Below are 27,419 nucleotides of genomic sequence, written 5' to 3'. Positions count from 1 at the left end.
AACTGAATCATCTCATCACGGTGACATTGAATTATTTTCCCTCTTGTCTTTCAATACTCCACATACAGTACTCCCATTGATTACAAGTAGTCGATTTGACACCTTCGTCAGCACAAAATGTTGGAGGATTTTGCTGGCTTTCTGTAATTAGACAGTAGGTTGAAGCTGGGAGATCTGCGCTGCATTATCCCTCGATCTCTTGGTTTACCATTTTTGCCTTTGGAGCATTTCTGTGATTAGCCCGGGCCTGTGGATGTTTGGGATTCACTCCCCTTTCTCTCTCTCTCTCTCTCTCTCTCTCTCTCTCTCTCTCTCTCTCTCTCTCTCTCTCTCTCTCTCTCTCTCTCTCTCTCTCTCTCTCTCTTTTTATCCCCCCTGCAGCTCTGCTCCTGGCTGTGGGTCCCAGTCGAAGCCTGATTGAGTGATAGTCAATAGCAGCACTGGCCAGGCCTGAGGCACTTGTTATGCACTTGTTATGGACCCCACAGTGATTCAAACATACACAATCACCCCTTCACTTCAAAAACTGTGCATTGTGCGAAACATGACGATGACGATGATGATGACGATGACGATGACGATGACGATGAATGAATGAATGCATGATTCAACAAAGTTAGCCAAACTTCTTTGACTTGGCTGAGGCCAGATAACTCTGGTAGGATGGTATAATCTGCCCTGCTGCCCCTTGGCGTAAACATCATTTCTCCACTTGCCATGCTGGCAGACAGACACTGCTGATTCCTATCACAGCAGATTGTCTCAGTTGTACCGGGCTAACCGTTTCCTTCCTCAGATAAGAGCCTGTCTTTTTTAACCCTGCTGGCCAGATGACCTTGGCTGTCTCAGCATTATTCATGCTAAGTGCTTATTTTTTTTGTTGTACTTTCCTTTTGGGCTCGCAGAAAACTGGCACAGTGGCAAAAACTCCATGTAGGTCACTTTATTACCCTGCCGAACCAAACTTCCAACTCCACACAGAACCCTGCCAGGAATACTAATGTTAGTCCAATCAATTGGGCGTCGTGTTTCTCAATATGAATGATCAAGAAAACTGCACACTTAGTAAACACTGCAGTGCCTGGGCCTGCTACATTAAAGCATCACTATGACAAAGCGCCGGCTGATCAAATTAGGAGGGATTTACAGCTTGTTTCTTCACCGCTCCACGCTGCTGACGCCAGCTCCGCTGTGGAGAGCAAGCCTATGTGATAAACTGAGATGTTGACCAAGGACTCAGTCTCTTAAGGAATCATTTACAGTACTGTAGTGTCGCCTGATTGAGATGGGTCTTAAATATGAGTGCCATGGCAAAAGATTTGGTCCCCTGATGGTAATTGGGCGATATTGAGTGTTCCATTTTATAGTACATTTTCTTTCAACTCCTCGCTCTGTGAAATCCATTATGTAGTTGCTGATAGTTTAATGATGTCTTGGAGAGTGTATGTATGTGTGTGTGTGTGTGTGTGTGTGTGTGTGTGTGTGTGTGTGTGTGTGTGTGTGTGTGTGTGTGTGTGTGTGTGTGCCTGTGTGTGTGTGCGTGCATGCGTGCGAGTGTGTGTGTGTGTGTGTGTGTGTGTGTGTGTGTGTACTGCTAAATTGGAACTGAATCCCTGTGTGTTTGTGTTTGCCTTTCAGCTCTGTGCTCTGAGGAGTGTGCCCATGGTCGCTGTGTGTCTCCTGATACTTGCCAATGTGAGCCTGGCTGGGGAGGTCTGGACTGCTCCAGTGGTGAGTGAACTTTCGTTTTATGAACATCATTAAATGAATCAACAAAGTTCACTTCATTGGACTCATTTACTCCTTTACATGGTATACTAACTCAGTCAGTTAGGCTTTTCTTTTCAACTTAAATTGATAAATCTGTTGCTGCAACAGCCACTGTTTAGTGTCATTCACTCCCACACTGTGCAGTATGGCGCTGTTCAGCTTACTTACCTTACTTAGAGACTACAGCAAACGAAACAGGTAAGTCACAACAAATTAATTTTCATCTCCTGGAAGTGGAAGTGATTTGCTTGATGAATATAGAGGACGGATGGCTGGCTGCCTCCCCCTCCGCGTCTGCAAAGCTCTCTGTTATGGTCTTTATCATGATTAGACTGGTCCCTTTGACTTGTGCTGCGAGAGGAATCGATGCCAAGCTGAAACACCAGGCTGGCTGAGCTGTATGTCCACTCTACTTCTCTATTTAATGGAGGGCTACTGTACCTCTGGTAGGAGTGGGGGGACTGGGGGAGTTAGGTATGTCTGGTCTGCAATCAGCTAAATGCTGGAGCTTCAGTGAATGCAGACAGAGAGGGAACGGTGGTATTGACTGCAGTAATATTTATGTGTGGAGAGCGACATGAGGGATTGTGCAAGTGAGGTAAACAGACTCCTCTCCTCCAGGTCAGGTGGAGGCCAGAAAGGCCCGGAGACCCTTTCTTTGACTCAAACTGGTTTTGTTTTGTTAGTCTGCATACCTGGCGTAAGGCCACTCTGTCTAGGGTAAACACTAACAAGTGTACACTACCTTGTTTGTTTGTAGCTGGATGATTCATGACAGTACTCTGACCCCAAATCCTAAACTTCCACTGCTCATTTGAATAGCTTTTTATTCAGCACTTATTGCCTTCACAAGACATATTATGCAATGAGTAACTGCGGCTAAAGACATATCTGTTAGTGTTGTTGTATAGATCTACGTGATTTTTCATTAACAAAAGAGCCATTCCCTGATTACCAACTGTGTGTAAATCAGACTCTCTGTCCACGGCACCGGCCCATCGTAGGGGGATTCATGGGCACAAGTGACAAGGCTGGGCCATTTGCTGCTGTTCACTCCCACAGCCGTGGTGAGGGTCCAGGACTCCACTCACAGGGAAGCTGGGAAGTTCAGGTCCCCCAGAGACGCCGGAGCCACTCTGGGTTGGTTAGGAGGGCAGCCGTGCATGCATTCCACCATGCAGGTGCTGGACTAATCCGCCTTATTAAAACAGACCTGATGATTGAGACAGAGGCATTATTCATAACTTGAGATTTCCATACCGGGCACCCGTCCAGGCTTTTTCATTTACGAGCTTTCATCTGTAGAAATGAGAAATGTGTGCCAATTTTTAAATTAAATCTGCCCCCCTTTTCCTTCATATAAATGGTGCAGCATGTTTTTTTGTCTTTCACTGTAAATTTTACTCTCTCCCAGTGTGGATAGGTGATGGGAGCTTTAGTGGTAAGTGGATTCAGTCATTACATTAGGATCTCTGCTGCCTGAGAGGCACATAAACACCTATTCAGCTCACCACATTCGCAGCCTCGGTTCAAGAAACTCTTGCTCATGGCCATTGTGTTGAGGAGTTGAGTTATTTGCTCAAGTTCAGATAAAACCCAATTCCCTGGTTGAGCGGACAGTATGAGCTGGTCACATGACAGGGGGATGTGTGAGTATGATAAACAGTGTGTGTGTGTGTGTGTGTGTGTGTGTGTGTGTGTGTGTGTGTATGTGTGTGTTGCCCTGGCGCTCAGAGACACGCCGCTGCCGTGAGATGCTGAGCCAGCCGCCCCGAAGTTAAAGTGACAGGCTTTCAGCCGCTGATCTGGAGCCGAATCAAAGGCTTGGACCCTGTTTCTGGAGCAGCACCCACCAGGAGGCTGCTTCTCTATGTGGGTCAGGTGGAGAAAAGAAAGAGTTGGAGATAGAGGAGGGAGAGATGGGTAGAGCAGGGAGAGAGGTGTGTTAGGAGATGGCACCTGTTGGGTTTATCCCGCTGATAGACATCTGCTGTAGCCTGAAGATGGTCCTTCTTTCTCCTCTGCCCAAGAGAAGAGACCCACTGAGACCACCACTGGCCTTTGGCCTCTTGGACATCCTGGTGTGTTATCTCAAGGGCAAAGCTATCTGGTGGATGTAGAGCACAGACTCCTCTCAATATCAATAGCTCAGTAGATCCCAGACATCTATTCATTTGCAATACATATTATGTTCATACTTCACAATTTGAATTTAAGAGAAATAATTGAATTAGGAGAATATTTATGAAGTGGAGAGTGCTTTCAGGTATGAGTTTGTTTGGTGAGAAGGCAGGAGGTCTGTGTGTCCAATAGTACGCCATGCTGGTGACCCTGAATCTGCCTTCAGGGCTGTGCACTTCTGAGCACCTCTCTTATGATGTAATCAGTTATGATGAGTCCCTGTCAGACTGAGGAGTGGAGCTATGCTCCAGCAATACTAACTTTCAAATAAAGAGAATGATGATGATGGATGGTGTTCCTACAGTATATATTTAGCTGAGACTGCTGTCGCTTAAAGAAATATTAGGTGCAATGAAGCACTATCGTTGATTTCATGTGCTTCGGTTGGATAAATTATATAACCCAAGCAATCAGTTGAGAGAACGAGCTTAAATGTGGCATTTTTAGTCCTTCTACCTTCTTCAATGGGATCCTTATTTGGGATGTGATTGTTCACCCAGCCGTCTGGAGATTCTAAAATCAATTCCCCTTTGTGAGATAAGTGTTTGCAAAGTCTAAGGAGTAGTGTAGCATTATAAACCAAAGCATGTCTTCCGTGTTGCAAGGAGGAATCTATCACACCTACCAGCCTAATGGATGTTTCCATGGTTGGTCAACTGTGGGCCATGAGGTACAGTAAACATATTCCTCCCTAATACATTTTAATGGAACAGCCAGTTGGTATAGTGGTTTTTACCATACACTATGTGGCTAATTGATGGATGTACTGTTTGAATGTTTATGGGTTACAGTATGCCTGAACAGTCAGGGCAGACTAAAGTGTAATGTACAGCAATTACTGTAATAGACAAGTAGTAGGTTTTAAGTGTTGAAATTACCGTTTGGTTTCATTGGACTGTGACTACCAGAGGTGGTCTGTCTACGGGTTCACTCACACCCGTTTGTTGTTTTGATCATTCTGGTTACCTAACCATGCAAATGGTGTAGAGTAAGGTTTGTGCTCTCAGTATGGGATGGGTCAGGGCACCCAGGGGACTCCTTCTGACACATCATTCATCAGCTCAGTGCACCTGAAACAGATGGTGTCATTCCAGGCCCACGGCAGCCTGGTGAAACGCTTGGCTGTCAACGTGCATGAGAGACAAAGAGAAATGTCCATACAGACCACTCTTTCCCGAACTATCAGTCTTATAAACTCTCTTCTCTACTCTCTCTCCCCTCATCCAGTCACTCTCACACTCAATGTTTATTCTTCTTTGCTCATTGCTGTGAGAACTGAATACAGTGGGATTTTATTCCCGTGTGAACATAGAAAACAATTAATCAGAATCAGTAGATTGACCTCATTATAGAAGAACAGAGTGATTCTGACTGGGTATTCTTGCTGTAGCAGCTTCATCCTGAAGGCCTTGTAGTGCTGCTGTTGGACATTATGGTACATGGTGACTCACTGCTTCATTCACTTTGATGGATTAAAGTACCTGTCCAAAGGCATTCCTCAAGGGGTCAGACGTTGAACAAAAACATGGTACTTCATAGAGCCAGTTGTTGTGTTGTGCGTGTGGGGGGCCACAAGGGGCCAGGCCCCCTCCTGGGTCCGCCAAGGTCGGGTGTGTGTGTGTAGTGTACTAGACTCCCAGAGAGCATTGTTGCTTTTTTTTTTTTAATTGATACATGACATACAAGACATACAAGGTCCATTCTTATTTGTAAAATATGTGATGTAAGCTTGAGCATTCCTTGGAGTTCATCCATGCCCGCATAGCTTCCTGTGTAGAACTGACCTACAATACACAAGACGCACGGCAGGGACAGATACAAATACGCAAGTCACATAACCCACAAAAACAGCATCGGCATTCACACACACCTATGCACACCTACACACACTTTCAAAGACACAAACACACCTCCAGCTGCCTATACACACCCAGCTGTCACATGTCCAGCTTTCTGGTGCCATCTGAGAAGTGACTTGCTACTCACCCCTGAACACCCCCCATGAACACCGCCCGCCTTTCCTTTTAATAATTATTCGTTGTATTTCCAATTCTTCCTTTGCTTATAATACATCAAATATATCTCCCCATACATCATCAAATTGACTAGTTTTGCCCTTTTCTTCAGCTAATGTTCTTTCAATACTCAAAAAATAACACATTAAAGACTTCCATTCATCAAGAGTTGCTGTAGAAGATCTTTCCACCTTTTTAAGATCAATTTCTTGAGAACTAAAGAGGAAAATAGAATCATCCATCCCACCTGGTATCTCAGATCCTCAGTACCTTGGAACACGCACCTTCTCGCACTCCCAAAGAAAGTTTATAAGGCAGCCAGCTTCTTTTTGGCACTTTAAACACACAAATGGGTCACACAAGGTTGAATCTACTGTATGTATCCAATCCCTTGTTTAGTAGATTCTTGTCATAAGTTTATATTGTATTAAGCACAAGTTTTCATTGGTTGTAATTTCATGTGTAAGACGCAGGTTATTTTTCCAATAATATTCTGCATTTGTGATGCCCAAGTCATGATTCCATTTATTGTGCGTAGTAAACTTTTGCTTGACTTTGATTTAATTAAGGCCTGATAAATTCTTCCTATTAGGTTTCTTTCCCCCCCTTTTCCAGAAAGTATTTGGTCGTTTTTCGCTTGTTCAGTTCAAAATCCTTATTAAACCAGCTTCTTAATTGCATATACTTGAATATATCTACATTAGTTAAACCAAATTTAGCTTTTATTTCAGGGAAGTGCATGAGCTGGTTATTTTCTAATACATCCAATATTTGATGTATTCCTTTGGAGATCCATGTGTCCCACAACAGCATTTTACTTAGTTATTTATAGTTATTCATGGCTTGTTCCATATCTTTATGCTTTTCTGAATTGCTTTTGGTTCTTGTGTCAGGTACTATTTACAATGAAATGTATGCTCTTGATACTACAGTATGTTTTGAAAATGTAAATAGATTTTTTAGGTTTAAGTTGATTTTTGATATGTATTCACTGTTCCTCATTAGAGATAGTAACTCTGAGTGAAATGGTACCTTTCTAGATTAGGACGATTTAACTCACCTTAATTTCTGGGAAATTTCTGGCAACTCTTTTTTAATTTAACATGGTTTATTGCCCCAAATAATGTAAATAGAAATGTAGGGAGTCATATCATTTTGAATAAATTAATTATTCTTACAAGGTTTATCAGTAGGTCTATCTATTTTTGTAATCTTACTTTGAGATTATTGATCAATGGTAAATAGTTGTCTTTATAGAGATGAGATTTTTCTTTACTTATATAGAATCCTATGTATTTTATATGTTAGGTTTGCCAAATGTCTGAAAGTTATCTAGGACATCAGTTTATTTAATAATGACGATTTTATCAAAATAAATCATATATTTTGGAAAACGTTTTAATGACAGACATAAGATGGGGTATAACTGTTTCAATATTAGTTAAATATACCATAAGGGAATCCGCAAATAAACTAAATGTATGTTGATACATTTTATACTTTATACTTTATCCTCTAGATAAAGAAAATGAATCAGATATTACACCATTAGTAAATATTTCAGCTGTTTTTGTACAATAACTAATAATTAATGACTTCTGATGGAAAATCAAAATAAATAAGGCCATTCAAGGCGATATAAGGCCTTTTCTACATCTGACCTTTCTACATTTGACTGACATAAGTGTCAAATTAGCCCCTCTTTTGCATATTGAATAAGCGACAAACCTGTTCTAGACTCGCAGGTTGACGTATTTACTTGATACAGAAGGGTAATAGTTATTTTCTTAAGAATTTGCTTTGTTAATGCATAAAGTTGTTTTCTTGTTTTATTTTCTGATAAGTAAAATTATTTATTTGAATTCAATGGTTGACTTATAAATGGTTACATTCACATTTTTTGTTTTTGAAGTTCCTGTTTATCTGTTTCATTTCAAAATTGTGTGTTTTTTCTCTAGCACTGAGACACGCTTTTCTTTAGTTCTTATTTCCTTATCTAAATCTGATCTTGTCTTTAATCCCAGATCATGTGAGGATCAGGTTTATCTACAACTTCTATCTCTATGTTTGTTATTTTAAATATGTGTTCATTCACATATTTCTTAAAATCCAGATCATCTTGTATACATGTTTGAATCAATAAACCAACTCCTCTACTGTTAGAACTATAAGTAGTGTCAAAAACCCTGCCTACTGCCTTCTAAGATGTTGTGTTTGTCCTTTCCTGAAATGCAGTTCTTGTAAGAATACAATATCAGATGATAAAGTTTTTTGTTTAAAATGGTTTAAAACGTTGTGCCACTGTGTAGGCCGTTTACATTCCAGGTGGCTGTCCTGCCCCTTGAATGTCAGCCATATCCAAAGCTGTGGAAGATTTTACTAGACGGCGGTAGAATTACATTTGCCACATTTCTGGGGGTGTACAGGGGAGTGCTTGGGGTTCTAGAGGTATCATCATTTGATAACATAACCATCAACACTCACACACTTATAGACAACACAGTCTCTTGAGAACACGCTTTAGACAACACAGTCTCTTGGGAACACGCTTTAGACAACACAGTCTCTTGGGAACACGCTTTAGACAACACAGTCTCTTGGGAACACGCTTTAGACAACACAGTCTCTTGGGAACACGCTTTAGCCGGATCTTCTAGCTCTCAAACAGAGAATAATAAATAATAAAGGCCGTATTGGCCAACATTACTCTTATGTGGCTTTGAGAAGCATTGGTTAATATTATCACATATTAACATTTATTTATTTATTTTTTATCATTATTATCACAATTTCTTAAGTGAATTGTTATAATGCTCATAGAACTAATACAAATAAAGAAAATAAGACAATTACTATAATATGTAAATGAGTTAAGTATTGAAGACCGTAGCACTACAATAGTAATAACAATCAATCAATCAATCAATCAATGTAATAATATTAATGCTAATACTAATACCTATTATCATATGACTATAATCATATTATTATTGTCATCATAACAATGTAACAGTAGTAATAGTACTACTACTAATAATAATAGCAATAACAGTAATTATAGTAATAACAATGCTTAGTTACTTACTGCCTGGTGCAAGACAGTGTGGTTTATTCCTCTTGAAGCAGTTCTCAGATATTACTTTACTGCACCCCTCATTTGACCCTATACTTCACTAATGAACGGGGAGGAGAGGAAAGCCTGTACTCAGGAGAGCAGGTATTGATGTATTTCCCAAAACACGTGGCGCTGTTGACTAGGTTGTCTCAAAAGATATGTTTAAACTTTAGACATTCTTTATAGATGATGTTTTTTTGAAAATGTGTTTTTTTTGTTGCTATGTGTCAATATATTGCATGCTTGCCCTCAAGTGGCCATTGGCTTGTTTTGCATTCATTGCTTGATATAATACTGCATTGAGATTTCTAATGGCTGACATGGCAGGCGTCTGTTGAATGTAGCACATGACCACCACTACACTCTGGCAACTTATCACTGTAATTTACAACTTATGACACACACACACACACACACACACACACACACACACACACACACACACACACACACACACACACACACACACACACACACACACACACACACACACACACACAGTATACAGCCATACAGTATACAGCCATACAGTATACAGCCATACAGTGCATATAGACACTCATACAAGCTCTCATATACTACAGCTCACCAACACCCATGCATGCACGCACAAAGTCATCTAAGTTACCATAATCACAGCAGACCCATTCTACAGGCATGACTTTGCCCTAAAGATTTCCTCACCATCCCATTAAGCAGGATTCATTGTTCCCCAAGAGTTCCCCGCACCATTAACTCTGGAGAAATGCCTCAAGATCTGTGTAAATGGTTTTCTCAATGTACACTCACTGACCACTTTATTAGGAACACTATAATAATACTGGGTAGGGCCTCCATTTGCTCTCAAAACAGCCTCAATTCTTCATGGCATTGATTCCACAAGATGTTGGAAACATTCCTTTGAGATTCTGGTCCACAATGCACTTTCAAGCTGTGAATCTCCCATTCTACCACTTCCCAAAGGTGTTTTATTGGATTCAGATCCAGTGACTGGGAAGGCCACTGAAGAACACTGAACTCATTGTCATGTCCATAAAACCAGTTTGAGACGACTTTTGCTTTGTAACATGGTGCATTATCATGCTGGAAGTAGCCATTAGAAGATGGGTAAATTGTGGCCATGAAGGGATGTACATGGTCAGCAACAATACTCAAATAGGCTGTGGCATTCAAGTGATGATTGATTGGTATTAACAGCCCCAAAGTATGCCAAGAAAACATTCCCCACACCATTACACCACCTCCACCATGAGAAGGTGTACAGGTGTTCCTAATAAAGTGTTCGGTGAGTGTATGTTTACTTGTGAATGGTGCCTGCAGGCGAGTATTTCAGTGTGTATGTGCATGTGTGTGTGTGTGTGTGTGTGTGTGTGTATGTGTGTGTGTGTGTGTGTGTGTGTGTGTGTGTGTGTGTGTGTGTGTGTGTGTGTGTGTGTGTGTGTGAGAGAGAGAGAGAGACAGAGAGAGACAGAGAGAGAGAGAGAGAGAGAGAGAGATAGAGAGGTTATGATGGTTATGATGATGACAATAGTATTGGTGATTAGACAGACTATATCCCATATCCTCATATCCAGCATTTCTATGGCTGGTCATCATCATCAGAAGAGAAAGAAAGATGTTCTGGAACACTCTACTCTCTCCTCAGTACTGAGAGCCTGTGGATGATTTGATTTAATAAGGACATTAAAAAGCCCTATATTTCTTGTCCTTAAGGGAAGGTCAGTGTGTCTAAAATGGCTGAAATGCTATGATAACAGGAAATAAGATACTGTCTGAATACTAATGCCGAAAGAGGCTGTGTTGTGGTCATCTCACAGTCTGTGGGTCACACTTGATTTTCTGGTCTATTTCCATGTTTATGAAGTTTGTTGCTGCGGATTCAATTGATTTCATTGATCATTACGTTTGATGACCTCCTCTTCAGTCAGTGTGAGGTACTGTAGCAGTGTTTGCTAATTCAATATCTCTGAAATTGTTAGGCTGGAGCATTTGTGAACAGTCATGTTTATTACTACAAATGGGAATTATGCAATACATATCTCTCTTTTGAAATCCCTTTCCAGGAGCATACTTTTGAGATTTGCTGCCATGGTGTTATTCCACTGACACCTAATTATTAAATTCCATTTTATATTGAATTTAATATATTTTAATGTTCCTCAATTCTCTCACTAAATGGAGTATTCAAGACTAGACACAGAACTAGTAGCCTTTGATGAGACCCCCTTAGCACCTGTCTTATCTTTGAATCCCCCCCACATTGCTGTGGCGCTGAACAGGATATCGCTCAAGGCCTAGCTTTGAGCTGCTGGTGTGGGGGTCAGTGAAGGCCTCTACTTTGGGTGCTCTGTTGCAGTGTCCTTGGTTTGCTTGGGGATTGAGAGCATATTAGCAGTCTCTCTCAGACCCTCTGGTGCACCTGCAATCTCCTGATGTTTAACCCTGGACTTCATTTGAGCGTTGCAGTGATTACAGGGCGTCCTGGGGGACATCGATTGTCCTGCTCCTCCTAGGCAAGCCCCACACAATGCTGACGAATGAACTTGTGGCCCTGCCAAGTCCAATTAACTGTCAGTGCCGCATCGACGCGCTCTTCCGTTTGTTGAGAGTGAAGAAAAACAAACTTTTAATCAAATTCGCCTCGGGGCCCTGGGGTATCTGGCGTTGTATTTTGCATTCTGCCTCTGTTCTCTGTTTCCTGCAGTCGTGCCACCCTTTGGAAGGTTATTTGGCATGTTGTTTGCATGAGTAAGATAAGAGAATGACCTGTACCTTATTTCGATGACAGCGACACTGATGTGATTCTACTCTCATCCAGCTCTTTCGAGTCACTGTTAGAATGTGCAGTGTTTGAATGAACGCATGCACGTCTGAGAGGCTCTCGAGGTCCAGTCATATCAATGCCTCAAATAAACATTCTCTTTGTGTTGTTATAATGGTTTGGTGTGTAATAGATTCAAACCAAAGATGTCCCTTTGTTCCAGCACTGTATTTCCAATCCACTGTGCTAACTCAGAACGTGCTATGTCTTTTGGACCAAGACACATGTTGGTGTCTAGAATGTCTATAAGCCTGTTTGACCTGTGGATCAATAAAGCGATCTTTTAAAATTGTTACGATCTTGTAAAATAGTTGTTCGAGACGTGTGGCACGTGTCCACAAATGGCCTCTACTAATTCTCCCAAGGTCGAGATAAACAACTCTCTCTGTCTTTGATTATACTAATGCAGACATTAAAAGCCCAGAAATTCAATTAAATTGGGTGGCTTTTACAACAGAGGAAAAATGCGAAGGTAAAGGACAGAACACGTGGAGACACTATCACATCGGTGGGGCTTACCAAGTAGAACAAAGGGATGGAGTCTGTGATCCGAGCATCGGCAAAAGGGCATCTGGACGATAAGGATCAAAGAGAAACAGAAAATTACAGGAAATGTAATCGCTGCCAGACACTAGGATGCATTCATGAGGATCGGGTCTGTGCCATGCAGAACCTGCTCCAGCATTGAAAGTACAGTGCTGCAGGAAACCAAGCTCACAACACTCTGCATAGGTTCACTTAGACCAGAGAAGCTGAACACAGGCTGTTGGTTCATAGAGAATGTACGACATGTTGGAACGGCATAGCAGCAGTGCAAGATGTCCTGCTACACACACTTCATTCACACTTTTGAATTGAGTTTCTATTGAAAATAGCATATGCTGACACACAGGCACACATCCTCAGAATGTCGAATTTACCCTTAGAAATTTGATTAGTAAAGAGACTTGGGACCATGAGATTCCCATGGCTTCTCACTTTATAGTTGTGTATTATGATTCTGGGACTCACTCCCATTGAAAACATGGCATGAATGACAGCATCCACGTGACCTCAGACTCCGACCAAAAGGAATGTTCAGGTCCTTGGATCAATACCACGGGTCCTCGTTTAGACTCAGAAATAAGCTCCTGAATGGATCATTTCGATTTTTTCCTTTATGTTCTATTTGTCCTCTGGGCAGACATCTGCAACTTTATTAGTCGTGACCAATATTACAAATCACTTGCTCTATTTTAAGGACTTTGAATACCGATTGTCCTCTGATTCCTATGAAACTTCATGACGTTAACATGTCTTGACTTACAGCCCATTTTGACAGGTGCTGGAGCCTCTCCATCTCAGCAGGTATGATTTATTATTAGTTTCTAGTGTCAGTGACACACACACACACACACACACACACACACACACATGGTGGCTTTCTGTCTGAGTTGATGCTGCTGTGTACCTTTGACTTCACTGTGACTTTGAGAATCCACAGGAATAATTCATGTGCCTTCCTGCAAGACCGAGAGAACAAAACTGCATTCAAAGCTGGGAGTTCATTTGAGATGATTTTGCTCTCCAGGATTTCCTGACCCTTTTGGAGATGTCTTTGATGGGAATGAATTAGATTGCAGAGAGATGTGATTGAAGAACACTATCCACCCCACAGGTCTCCAACATAGTTCCATTAGTCTCTCTGTTAGTCACCTCCTCCACACCAGGGCAGGCTGATGGAGGTAGAACCGGAAGACAGTCTCATTCTAATGCATGGAATGGTATCAAACATGTGTTTGCCTTATAATGAGCCTCCATCAGCCTCCACTGCTCCACACGCACTAGTCCCTCTGTTGCTATTTTCTGATGCATTTACAGAATCACACATTTAAGTACTCTATATGGCTTCTCAAAGTGTTTACAATAATTGCATAGAGATTTTCGAACTATCAGAGTGCATAGCAATGTATTCCCACTGGCCAAACAGAGTAGGAGGAGGGACAAGGGTGTACCCTTTGACCCTAACTAGTTGTTTGGGCGTATCTTCGTCATCTCGCCATGCTTCATACTGCCAGTACTAGTGGGCAGACTGCCACCTGCTGAGAACTGCAAACTCTCCCCAAGATTTATGGCCTCATGATGAACATTTGCATAATGTTAGATCATTAAAAAGCAATTATCCCACCGTTGGTGTGTGTGTGTTCATGGTGGAGGGGGTTGTCTGAAGGTGTGTTTTGCATTTTCCAGATGCTTTGAGCAAACACATTTCTCCTCCCTAAAACGAACCATGTTTATATTTACTGTGCTCGGAAGGAGCGAAGGATCCACCAGGGATAAAACATGAAAATTATATTAATATTTAGTATGAAAAAACTGCTGAAAAAACACACAATATTTGGTATGAAAAAACACTAGTCTGCTTCAGAAACAGCTTGCTGTGTTCATTTGACTTCCACAGTTCCCCCTGTTGCTACAGAGAAAGCAGACAGAATGCTTAACTAGAGGCTTGCCTCAAAGTGCATAGCTGCCCATGTGTTAGTCTTGCATAGCCATACCTCCAAATCACATTGTTCTCACAGCTCCTTTGGAGGTCTGGAGAATTTTAGATTAGCCAATCTGGCTTGGATTGAACCTGGACCTGGTCTGTGAGATAACGAGCTCGCAATTTCATTGGATGTTACTTTCCAAGAACCTTCCCCCACATGTCTGTACTGTAGATGATTGCTTGATTTTATGTGTGTTGTCTTTTCCGATCAGGTAGAACCATTTTGCGGAGAGTTTTACCTATGCTACTGTAGCTTGCAACATTGAAGAAAATGGAAGAAAACCTGAAGGAAAAACTGAATTCTGTTTTACCAGAAGTGTGCTCTATACTCAAAATCTAGTCGAGGCAGTAGGTATTAGGTTTCATGTGTGGCGAGGCGTCACTCATTTCAAACAGGTTTCCACCCCTTTGTAGCTACTTTCTGCAAAGGATTTCACCAGGCTCTCTGAACTAGGAAAGATATCAACAAGGTCACCCATGTGTGAGTGCTATGGTTTTACCAGGTTACAATTGATCTAATTGCCATGGTGATATGGTGCCTACCCCTGATGTGTCCCAGTGTTGCTCTGTCTGCCTGGCCTCTCAGTTAAGTCACAGAGATAGGAGGAGCCAGAGGGTTCACTCGGCATCCATTTTCGTCCGCAGTCTGTGGAAAAATTTGGACTGGGGTGGATTTTCAATGCTGGGAAATGTCCAGGGTCTACAATATTTTCAGGGCACAGAGCAGAGCATGTCAGCCCGCCAATTGGCAAAAAAAATACTTTTATATTAATAATTTAAGGAGAGTGACTGCTATGCACATGCGCATTCCGACAGATCCTCTGCCCTTGAGAATAATTGCCGATACGCATGAATAAAAACATTTGTGTCACAATTTTAAATATCTTCCCACTTCCTTGTACTTCGCTGTACAGCTACTTTCACAAATGTATATTACGAAATATGAAGCCTATCACTGACAAATCTCTTTGCGCATGCCTGCAGTGGCTGCATTGATAGTTTCCAGAGTGGGCAACGGCTACTATTGGATTTCGAGCCACTCAACCATCGTCTAATTATAAATAATCTTCAGCCGTCCTGTCATTCTGTGTTCACTCACCCAGAGTGTTCACCCACCCACCCACCTCTCCACCCACACATGTGATAGTGCCTGTAGTAGCTAACCCTATCAAGTGACCGACCCAACATGTAAAAATGAAAGTTGAGATGAAATCTTTGAGCATCAGGGTTCACTCTCAGTATGTGTTTCCCTCATGATGTCAGTCTAGCATAGATCAGCAGCCAACTGGACTGTATGTTGATGGTTTCTGCTGCCCCCTGCCCTGCTGCCCCTGCTCTGGGGCAAAGCCCAATTCATAGTTTAGCACAGATGTCAACCCTTAACTCTGTAGTGACACTGTTCAGCATTATGTCTCTGTTCCTATGTGACTTCTCCCCGTGTTGTTATGATGTTGAAGGACACCAGCTTGAGCTTGCTCAGTGTGTAACCCTCAACACCTCTCCTAGGCCCCCCCAACCTGCTCCATGACACAATAATGGTGTCATACCAATGAGGAGCAGGCCCCTGCAATGATCACTCCCACTCCCCTCCCCCTGCTGCTGCCCCATGGCGCAATCTACTTCATCCTAATTACCATTAATAATTGAAAATAGGAAATCGATGGGTGCAAATGAAGTGGGCTACGTGTCGGCTGTATTAGGTTGACATTGTCTCTGTAGCGTCAGTCGTTGGCCACTACTGACCCCGTGCCCGTGTCTGTGCTGCAGCTCCGCCTCTATGTTTATTTATAACCCCAGTCACCGGACGGTGGAGTGGATTGTAAATAAGCATTCACGCACCTTATTATTGTTGCTTGTTTGCTGTTGTCCTGTTACAGGGTGCAAAGGGGTTGTTTTTTTACAGGACAAGGGGGAAGGGTGAATTATTAATTGGAAGAAGCAGTGGGCTGTGTAACAATTTGCTGATCAGCACACTTTCCTGAGCCATGTCAGGTTCTGTTGAATAAGCTTCTGGTTTACTGCATCGAGGCGAGGCTCCCTTCTCTCACAGCGAGCATGCACTCTGGCCCAACCCTGTGTGGGTATGACTGTAGATGGGAGCCCCCCTGCTCTTTAGCAGTGTCACACTCCAGTGCTCATTGGGCGTGCGTTCTCTGAAATGACGGGGCCCTGTCGGCCTTGGTGAACTTATAGCCCTTGACTCAGTTAGAGATGTGCTGCCAAGAGGCCCGCTGGCTTCTGCAGGGCTCTTATCGATCTAGGTTCACATCCTGAATAGAACTTGGACAAATGACCTGATCCTCCCTGGGATAAACACCCCGGCTGGACTTTTTAATCACTAATGTATTGTCCAAAACAATAAGGATATTCACTCATTAGCTTTGTGCTTTCAAGTAGACAATACGAGTCACATCGTATTACCTCTTATCCAATCAGAGGTTAAAATGGGTCGAGAGCGTACGGTGCGCCAGTGGAGTGTATACGAGAGGCTCCTGCCAGGAGATGAACAGCAGTTTGCACCACGCATGAATCTGGTCCCGTGCTGCTCCCACCCCCCTGGGGAAGGTGAACTCACTGGGGCTTGGTCAAGATAGATTATGCCGGGACAAACGACACGCCCCACAGCGGCAGCTGCAGCGACATGGTCCTCTCTCTGTTATTCCAATTCAGCAGAATCCCCCCCCATGACTATTGGCAGTTTTTTCTCTATATTTAGAAAAACATCCATCAGCCTTACAATGATGTATCCAAAATGCTTTGGTGTTTCAGTGGGCTAATAAATAACAGTATAATAACTGTCAACAAGCCCTGCTGGGGACAGTGGGCTCGTCGTGTAGGCTGTATTGGCAGCTTTTACAACAGCAAGTATAACAAAGCCAGAGACATTTATCACTCAAATTTACACAATAATCATCACTTTTACACCAAGGCCTCATGGCAATCCTGTCTCCTTTTAGGGCTATTAGTCTGCAACACGGAGATAGCTAGTCCTGAAGGATGGCTAAATGGTTAGACAAGCTCCTATCCAATGTCTAGATTTGAGAAAATAATATCTCTTTATTTATGTATGGGACAGTTTTGCCAGACATCAATGGTTCCCTCTTATTAAACGTTAAACTCTAAAAGCAATGTTATGCATATTAATTGTTTATTGAAATGAGGTACAACAATGACACTGCTAGTGGCTTGTAGAGCAGAGAAAAAAATAACTGAGTCAGAGTAGCACTTAATGACACTCAATGATTTAATGAGACAGAGTCTCAGATATTGCCACCAACAAACTGCCAAAGAGTGAGTGTGACACTGAGGGTCTGAGGCCTTTCGGTTATTTAAATGATTGTACAGTATGTCTTGTTTTATCCTGGAGAAACCCTGCTATAAATATCAAAAATACATTTATATAAAGTGGTCTGACTTTACTCAGTTTCGAGGAGAGAAATCTGTATTTTATAGGTGTGCTGATGAATTGATTGGTTGGACAGAAGTGTGTGTATTTTAATAGAGCCTTGTGCTTTGGAGTCACTCTTTGGGTGTTTATGTGACAGTGAGTGGTTCAAGCTGTGAGGAGTGAAGTCGGGCTGTGTGCCAGTCACTCCAATAGGAATAATGTGGCCCTGATCCTCTGGCAGTGAAAACTGGCATGGCCAGTGTGTCACTGAGTAATACCAGCCACCTCTGTCCACAGCTATTAAACTGTCATTTAGTATGCCTGTCCAGCCGTGATGATCAGAGTTACTGTACGTTTGCCTTATGATCAGTTAAATAAATGACATGGAAAACTGTTGTGCTAATACTCCAGAGAGTATTCAGCGATTTAGAGAGGAGAGGAGCAGTATTAGTGTGAAGGGATCGACTCAGTCCCTCTCTTTGAGTGGTTCCTGCCTTTGGAGGCTTATGGGAGCTGTTTATGGCACAGGCCACTCTCAGTAGAAAACCTTGAAAAACATTTTGCTGAAGAGGCCAAGTTCAGGAGAACTTTCTGAATCAAGCCAGCTCCTGAAAGCTGTTTTGGTTTTAATCCTGTTGCAGCCAGGCCTGTGCATGCATATTTTTGAGCACACTTCAAAGCTTGCTGCTAACATGATGGCTCTCTCATTCTCTCTCTCATTCTCTGAACATCACCTTCTGGAGTTTTCCGTTCGGTGCCCTGTCCTTCAACAAGATTGGTTTTGTTCCAGCCAAAGGGATTGTATACAGTACCCTGAGATTGCCTGTGTCCCTGTGTGTGAGGTTATCCACGTTGACACTGTCATCCATTATGAGCTGGGAGTCTGGATGTCTGTGCCCAGGTTGGGTCCCCTACGTGTCCACTGATTAGGCTCTCAAACGCAGGTCAGGCCAGTTAATAGGGATTGCACTGCAGGTCCTTCAGTCCTGCAGGCTTGTGTGGTACTCACTGCCCACGCACTGCAGCCCCCAGGGGGTCCTCATCCTCATTCCCTCACACAGTTTAGTCCTACTCGCTGTGCTGGAAGCTGCTGCTTTAGACAGCTGAAACAAAAACATTGATGTTTGTGAAAGTTTTATTTTTTGTTTGTTTCATTTGATGCCCACAGTGCATCATGAACTCTGACTCCTTAATCACAGTTAAATGCTGTCAGAGCCAGGGAGTGAGAGGTTGTTCTGGTGAGTCTGAGAACCTCTGTGTGCAGGAGAGACAGCTAGATAATGTGCTTTGCTCTGAATGTGCTGAGGCGTCTAACTGCAAGCTAAAGAAGGTTTAAGACTTCAAATGGAAACATTTGTTGAGCTCCTAAGAACCAGAAACGTCTGCAAATTAAGCTCTGCCTAGATTTCGGTTTATGTTCCTGTGTTCCCTTCCTTGGTACTTTCTTGCCCAATGAGCAGCCTGTGAGCCACAGAGGATTTTAGAGACATCAGAGTTTGAGTTCGCAATGGGAAAACAGCGCAGTGGAAGTTTGTGGAAATCACAAGCGACCAGAGGTGAGGAGGTCTCTGGGTGGGCGTTTCTTCCTGTTCAGATGTTGAATGTGTTGTGTTTATCAGTGTGGGTTGAGCTGAGGGAGTACTGATGACTGCCAAACAGAGCTGCGGTCTAAACTGCTCATCCATTACCTCAGCCGCCCGCACACACTTCAGATTTAATGCGCCAGGGTCGTTTACGTGGCAGCAGCTCAACCTTCAGGGAGCTCATCCATGCCCAGACCAGAGGCTAGAAGCAGATTAGATCAAATCAATAGCTGCCCCCCGTGAGCCCATTAATGTGGCCTCTGGCCTGTCCAGCCTGAAAGGCATTACTGCCCTGTTCCAGTGTTCCAGTGTTTCAGTGTTCTAGGACCCCCCTTCAGGACATCTCCATCAGGAAAGGCCTGATCATCCTCCTGCTGCTAACCTGGCAAAAACAGGCCTCAGTGACAGCCATGAAACAGGTTTCATTAAGCTCCCATCGCCAGTTGATCACAGCCCTGGCAGGGAGAATGCATTCGGGGAGGGAGCCATGGTGTCTTTACATTTATAAGCCAGCCTGCTATGAGGTGGGAATCAATAGTTTAATATTCACTGGCCTAGCAGCTGTTCCAACCAGGACCACATACTGCGGTGTTATACAAGCCTGTGCTGCTGCTAGAAATGCATACGGTCATATTAATCACTGAAATCATTCACAGATGCACTGAAGAACACTTATCCTGCTCAGGATGAAGACAGACCCATATCCCAAGTACTCTCTGTGTTTGAGCCTCTGAACTGCTTTATTTTATCTACATCTTGCCTTGAGATTAGCCACTTGACTGGAGTTTGCATGGGCTATTAACAACATTTGTTTAACAGATTCCATCCCCTGTGGCCCATAGAGAATGCTGGTTCAGAGTTAACATAATATATGCACTGTCTCTCTGCTGTTTCCCTCCAGGGGGGCCAGTATTGATAAAGCATTTAAAGCAGCTATATACTTCAACACATGTAAGGCAATTACGGGTTATTACTTTACAAATCTTCCTCGATGCCAATTCCAGGATACAAGTTGGCAATGTAAACTTGCAGTTGAATTTATTATGAGGGACCTTGCTACTAATATGGGGTTATCTTTATTTCGGTATATGTGATGGATATTCAATCTATGCTCAATATAATTTCATCTTTCACATCTCCCTTACGGCTTTTGCATTAATATTTTATAGCAGAGGTCTATGCAAAAGCCTTTAAAATTAAATCCCAATACCTGAAGTGGAATTTGTTTCAAAACTTAAAATGGCCTTAACCTTTCAGGGTGTTGGTGAAATGCCAAGCAGATTATTTGAGGTAATAATGTTACATTTTGGCAACATTCTTACTTTTGTCTGTGTCTCTGTTCTCCTGACTATTTATTCCACTGTGTTTGTCTGCAGGCTGTGAGAGTGACTTCTGGGGACCCCACTGCAGTAACCGCTGTCAGTGCCAGAATGGTGCCAAGTGTAACCCCATCACAGGGGCCTGTGTCTGTACCGACGGCTACCAGGGCTGGCGCTGTGAGGAGCCCTGTGAGCATGGCTACTATGGCAAGGCCTGCCAGCTGCCCTGCCAGTGCCTCAATGGCGCCACCTGCCACCACGAGACAGGAGAGTGCATCTGTGCACCTGGCTACACGGGGGCTTTGTGAGTACCAGCAGTGCTAGACTCACAGCACACTCACCTTCCCAGCTGTCACCAGGTGTCTGTCTTTCTCACATGTCAGGTATGATAGTACTGTCTTAGTCTCACTAAGTCAGACTCTCCATTTAAATGGAGAGTCTGACGGCGCAGAGGGAGATTAGTACTGTCTATAAGGTGAAGTGAGGTTTTATTTGTGTTGTATTGCTGTATTTGTGCACTCAATTGTGTGGATATTGTATATACCCTGAACACTACACTATATTACACACTTTATTATTCTCAGTGTACTACTGTGTTAAAATGTATGTCTGGTTGTGCCATACACAGTGTTTTATATGTCTCAGTGGTGTACTCTTGTACTCTGTGGTGGCAGCTGTGGAGAGCGGTGCCCCTCTGGCAGTCATGGGCCCCAGTGTGAGCAGCGCTGCCCCTGTCAGAATGGAGGAATGTGCCACCACATCACAGGAGAGTGTTCCTGCCCTGCTGGATGGATGGTAGGACACACAGGGGAACAGAGGGAAGGAGGGAGGGGAGGAGTGGAAAGGAGGTTGGATGAGATTACTGATCAAAAGTCAGCACTCAAAAATTAATGACTCTATTCTTAGAGCAGTACATAATCAAATCAGCAAGGTCTGATTTGACCTGCCCTGTATGTCTGGAATTAATAGTCTTGATTGAATTAATGGGGATCATATTTTTTAATCTAATACAGCATTTGCTCTTCTGGTTGGCTCCACAGGGCTCTGTCTGTGCCCAACCGTGCCACATTGGCAAGTATGGCATCAACTGCAGCAAGGACTGCTCGTGTCGTAACGGAGGGCTGTGTGACCACATCAGTGGGCAGTGCCAGTGTTCTGCTGGCTACAGTGGGCGGAGGTACAGTAGGTGATTTATGTATATTTATTTAGTGCCATGCTAGACTACAGTGATTCAATTATAGCATGGATTAGCCTTCCAGGAAACATACTGTAGTGGAGCCCTAACTGTAAACCCCAGGTTAAACAAGGTGATGTTTTCAAATGAAGTAAAGCTGTATAATTTATTTGTTTGATATGAGATTATGTCATGAGATTATGTCCTGCCCGCCGCAATTACATGGTAAACAGGCCCTGTTCGTATGCCCTTATCTCTTTCAAAAGGAAGAACAAACAATGCCTCTTTTTTTCAAAGAAAAGGAAAGGGTGAATACTTTTTCACATTCAAGTACATTAACATTTATAAATGTCCATTAGTTTGCTTGAAAGTAAATAGGAATCTTTTATTCTAGTGTTAATGTTTTATTAATTCTCCCCTATTACGTGCTGCCCTGACTGTGTCCTTGTCTTGAGCTTCTCCATTCATCTCCTTCCTCTGCTATCCTGTCCATTGATCTGGCTGTGGGTTCCATGCTGTTTAGTTTCTACTCATTAATTATAAGTAATGGCCCTTTATTAGGTGGCCATTGAAATCCACAGATCCCGTTAGTTCCCTGTGCCTGACAGAGCAGCAGCCTAGGGTTTATTAGTTTGGCTAAAGCAATTGTCTCCAGGATGAAAACACTTTCTGAACAAGACTTTCCTCTGTTCCTCTGCCTTAATATTTTGCGGAATTGCCCTCATTTATTTTGTCAGTGACAGGCGAATTAACCTGCCAAGAATAATCTGAGATTGTGTTAGCCTCCACCCACCTCTGCCTCGTATAATAACACCAGCATCCCCTGATAAAGCCAAAGCCAAAGCCAAAGCCAATGTAATTTAAACATGAAACATAACTAGCCCATTTTATAATTTAATTGAGCTATTTATCTGCTAGTTAATGGCTTTGTTGGACACTTGAGATTGATGCTCTGCCAGGATTGTATATTTAAATTCTTTCAAAAGTCCCTTCCTACAGTCTCCCCTTACTGTCCCTTGCTGAGAATCTTCCCAGCTCTAATTATATTCAGGCAGTTAATGATGGTTGCCTCACCTTGGACAACCCCTGTGGGGGAACACATTACCCCTGACCGCTAACTGCAGGGGATTGCCTCGGGGGACTACCCTCCAGACCCCTGTTAGACTGACTCTATGGATGAACATCTCAGCCTGGGATTTTAATACATTTAATGCGTATTATGGTTTTACAGGGAGCAATCCAGTCAGGTCATGGTGTCTGTGTGCATTGATAGAGGTTGGCTTCTCTGTTCCATGGTTGAATTAGCTATGCTGTTGATAGAGTTCTTCTTCTTCTGTACTGTAGGTGTCAGGAGGAGTGTCCAGTGGGGTTTTATGGTCCTATGTGTGAACAGAGGTGTGACTGTCAGAACGGAGCCAAATGTTACCACATCAACGGAGCCTGCCTGTGTGACACAGGATTCAAAGGGCCTCATTGTCAGGAGAGGTTCTGTCCAACAGGGCTCTATGGTCTCATCTGTGACAAGTACTGCCCTTGTAATGTCACCAACACACTCAGGTAGGTGGGACAGTACAGTGAAAAAAAACACAAGTAGGGACAGACTTCTAGACCAAATGTTATACTTAACATATACTGTATGATACAGTGCCCTGCATAAGTAACAGGACAGAGAAGCATTTTTTCTTCTTTTGGCTCTGCACTCCAAACGTTTGGAAAACAATTACTATGAGGTTAAAGTAGAGATTTCTCAACTTCTCAACTTATTTGATGGTATTTGTGTACATATTGGTTTCACCATTCAGAAATTACAACACTTTTGATGCATAGTCCAGCTATTTTAGTGTACCCAAAAGTAATAGGACAATTGGCTTGGCAGGTGTTTCTGGTACGTCAGGTGTGTTCTGTCACATCATTTGTGTAGGCATAAGAGAACTCTCAATGTTTCTCAATGTTATTGATTCTAGCCTTTGCAATTGCCTTTGGAATGTGCTACTGGTGTCTGTCAACATCAATGAAAGTCAAGGAAGCCATTATTAGGCTGCAAATTCTGAAAAACATAGCCAAAATCAACAGTTTGGAACATCATTAAAAAGAAAGAAAAAATCACTGGTGAGCTCAGCAATCGCAATCGGGCTGGTAAGCGAAGGAAGCCGTCTACAGTAGATGACCGAAGAATGCTCACCATAATTATGAAAAAAAACAAAAAACTGTCCACAGATCAGGAACACTCTCCAGGAAATAGGCCTGAATGTGTCAGAGACTACCAGCCGCAGTATACATCACCAGCCAAACTACAGAGGCTTCACTGCAAGGTGCAAACCACTAGTTACTCTCAAAAAGGATGGTCAGGTTACAGTTTGCTAAAAAGTACCTAAAAAGCCTGCAGAGGTCTGGAAAAAGGTCTTGTGGACAGATAAGGTTAATATTTACCAGAGTGATTACAAGAGGAAAGTTTGGAGAAAAAAGGATCTGCCTAAGATTTACAGTATACCACCTCATCTGTGAAACGTGGTGCAGGGGGTGTTAGATTTGGGCATATATAGCTGCCACTTGAACTTGCTTGTGCTCTTATGGTGAGGGTCTGCACTGGTTTCGCCTATGACCCAGACCTCGCTGCGCTCAGAAACATCCAGGCTCCCTGGATTCGATGAATACACGCCTCACTATGCTGGAAAAGATTAACAACAACAACATTTTTGCTTCCTCTTCCATGGCTGTGGGGGGGGGGGGTTCCTGTTTACCTGGGTACGGCAGCTGTCGGTGGGGTCCCATTCGTGTCACTTGCCACCGCTATTTCTGTTGCTTTCAGGAAGCAGATCATTGCAGGTAACAATATTAATCTGGTGAAGATTCTGATTTCTGCTGAGGGGGAAGATAGGCATGTGATTGACTATGGGGACATTTCGGTTATTCTGAAAGAATGTCATCCAAGGCTGTCTACATGTCTGACATGGCGGAATTTAAAGTTGCCTTTGGGGTCTACCAGGATACCTAGTATAAAGTATTCCCTGAGAGGCCGGCCAAATTGGATTAGCACTCACCTATGGGGGTCATTTGTTTTATGAATTTCATACGCTTTTCTTCACTAAGGCAGCCATGACCCTTCAGCGCTCTAATATCAGGCTTGATTGGTCTATGTTGCATTCGCCCCTTATATTTTTACCAGCACCGCGCCTTGTCATGCTCTGTATGCGGTTCTGTTTCCCATACTATTGGCGTATGTCCAAGGACGGTGCAGGCAGACACTAGCTCACCTCAGCCGGCCGTTCGACCCAAGGTGGACGTTACACATTCTAAGCAGCTGAATGTGTGGGTTGGCTGTAATAACCGTGTTTGTATTCTTTTCAATGAGAAATTCTGTAACCCAAATAATTGTGATTTTCTGCATGCTTGCAGTTTCTGTGGAGTCCCTCTCAGATGGTGTGCCCGTGTAGGTTTACTCCAGGGAAAAGATGAATCAACACCTCTCAACACCCCTACGGCACTGACCAACCATCCTCATCGCTCTTTTGTGGCTTATGTCATTACTGGTCTCATTCATGGTTTTCTTGCTGGTTTAAGTTACATTTCTAAGGGTATTCATGTCCTAATTTGTTGTTTGCGCGTCATGAACCAGATGTAGTTGAAAAGGAGGTGAAGAAGGGCTATCTTGTTGAGTCCTTTCGATGATCCCCCCCTTTTCTGACTTCTGATTTTACCCCATTGGCTTAGCGACTTAGCGAGAAAATAATCTGTTCCTTGCATTAATAGCCTGATTCCCCCAATTTTTTCTATTTTTGACCACACAATTCGGTTAATTAAAACAGCAGGGGTGGGTCCTTGGCTTGTGAAAGCTGACATAGTTGACGCTTTCAAGATTGACGCTTTCATTGCCTTTGTGATAAATTGATGCGTATTTGTGAGATTATGAGGAGTTTCTTTGATACAGTTCAGGCTGCTAAATTTGGCTCAACCTGTTGATGGGTTATTTGATATGGTTTCTATCGATTCAGGCTGCCAATCCAACATGTGTTTTTGGACCCTTTTGAACATTGGAATGGTATGTCTTTCTTTTACCACAACTTCGTCGAGACGTCTGCCGCCCCCGAGTTTTACATGCATGCGGCTGGTTCCATTGGTTTTGTGGGTTTTTATGGTTTTCCGAAGCATGGCTTTGAGAGTTATTATCTCTGCCCCAAACTGAGCAATCTATAGCGCTCTTTGAACTGTATTCCATTGTGGCAGCATGCGTCATGTGGGGACCAGGGAACATATTTTAGTGTATAAACATATTTTTGTGTCCTGTCATCAATAGGTTAATGAGACATTTGAACTTGGTTTGTGTAATGGGGAACTTTGTGCTTAGGGCTGCTCCTGGTTTTCAAAATAAAATGAGCGCTGATTCTCTGTCTCTATTGAAATTGCAGGAGTTCTGAGCCAGCCGGCATGCTTTGCCCTCCTTTTCTGCAAATGGTTCTCGATTAAATGCTAGAGTCCCTGGCAAAATCTACAGTAAAAGCTTATGATTCTGCATGGACTTTTTGCACTTCTTTCTGTGTTGCTTTTTCAGTTAATGTTATTCCTGTTGATATATCTGTGGTATGTGCTTTTATAGTTCACTGCTTTGAATCTCGGATTACGAACTACAGCCTTCTATTAAGGCTCAAATAGCAGACATTCAGTTTCATCTTCAGTGCATAAACCCAGATGTTTGTAGCCTGTTTTGGAATTCATCTATATGTCATAAGTCATTAACGGATTAAAGAACACACAACCCAAAGGCAATGACAAACGTCTTCCTTTGACTCTACCTCTAGTGCACAAACTGGTGTGTTTCCTTAGACGCGGGTGTTTCTATGTGGATGTTTTACTGAAATCAGTGTTTCTTACAGCTTTTTATGGGTTTCTTCGGTGTGGTGAATACACTACTCGTAGCATCGTTTTTGATCCGGCCAACGATCTCACTCTGAATCTGATAGGAACAGCAGAGGAACTCCCATTGTATTTTCTCAAATGAATACAGCTTTTTGTCCTCTTTCTTGCATGTTTTACTATTTGCAATGTTGATCACAGGCAATGCCTACTGAACCACTGTTCACAACGGAAGAGGGAAAACCCATGATGGGATGATGGTTCGTTGCACGTCTCCGGTTCCTGTGCTAACAATGCGGACTGTCCCCAGATGTGTACACACCTGACTCCTTCCGCATTGGCGCTGCAACTTCAGAGGCATCAACCACTGAAGTATCAACCGCCACCTTGATGAAGATGGGTCGATGGTCCTTAGTGGCTTATGAATGTTACATTAGATTGAACTGTACATTAGAAGACATTGTTAAAGCCGAAAAGGCATTGAGTAATGTATGATATAGAACGTAGCAATGGTTGCTATAAACAGCGGTACAGTGTGAATATAAGAGAATTGTGTAATGATTGAAGTTATTCTGAGCAGGTGGTGGCTGGGTTTTTGATTGAGTAGTAATCACATAATTCTAGAATGACCCCCCGTCTGATCCGATTGGCTCAGACACATAGTCGCATTTGTAT

At 42.9% G+C, this 27,419-nt stretch overlaps 1 protein-coding gene across 1 annotated transcript in view; it reads left to right on the top strand.

Annotated features, from left to right (window-relative positions):
• The window catches only part of megf11 (multiple EGF-like-domains 11), a gene marked incomplete at both ends in the record, with an annotated part of 57,704 nt that overhangs the window by 4,620 nt on the left and 25,665 nt on the right, over positions 1-27,419 (top strand). Inside the window, 5 exons of the mRNA XM_083665820.1 lie at positions 1,639-1,731; positions 20,777-21,023; positions 21,394-21,514; positions 21,760-21,896; positions 23,238-23,450. Of these exons, the coding sequence (XP_083521946.1) occupies positions 1,639-1,731; positions 20,777-21,023; positions 21,394-21,514; positions 21,760-21,896; positions 23,238-23,450 (811 nt within the window). The remainder of the gene's footprint in view (positions 1-1,638; positions 1,732-20,776; positions 21,024-21,393; positions 21,515-21,759; positions 21,897-23,237; positions 23,451-27,419) is intronic.

Source organism: Argentina silus (genome assembly GCF_951799395.1).
Source record: "Argentina silus genome assembly, chromosome: 3".
NCBI lineage: Eukaryota > Metazoa > Chordata > Actinopteri > Argentiniformes > Argentinidae > Argentina > Argentina silus.
Note: the sequence above shows the minus strand (reverse complement) of the source record. Positions and strands in the feature narration are given on the sequence as shown.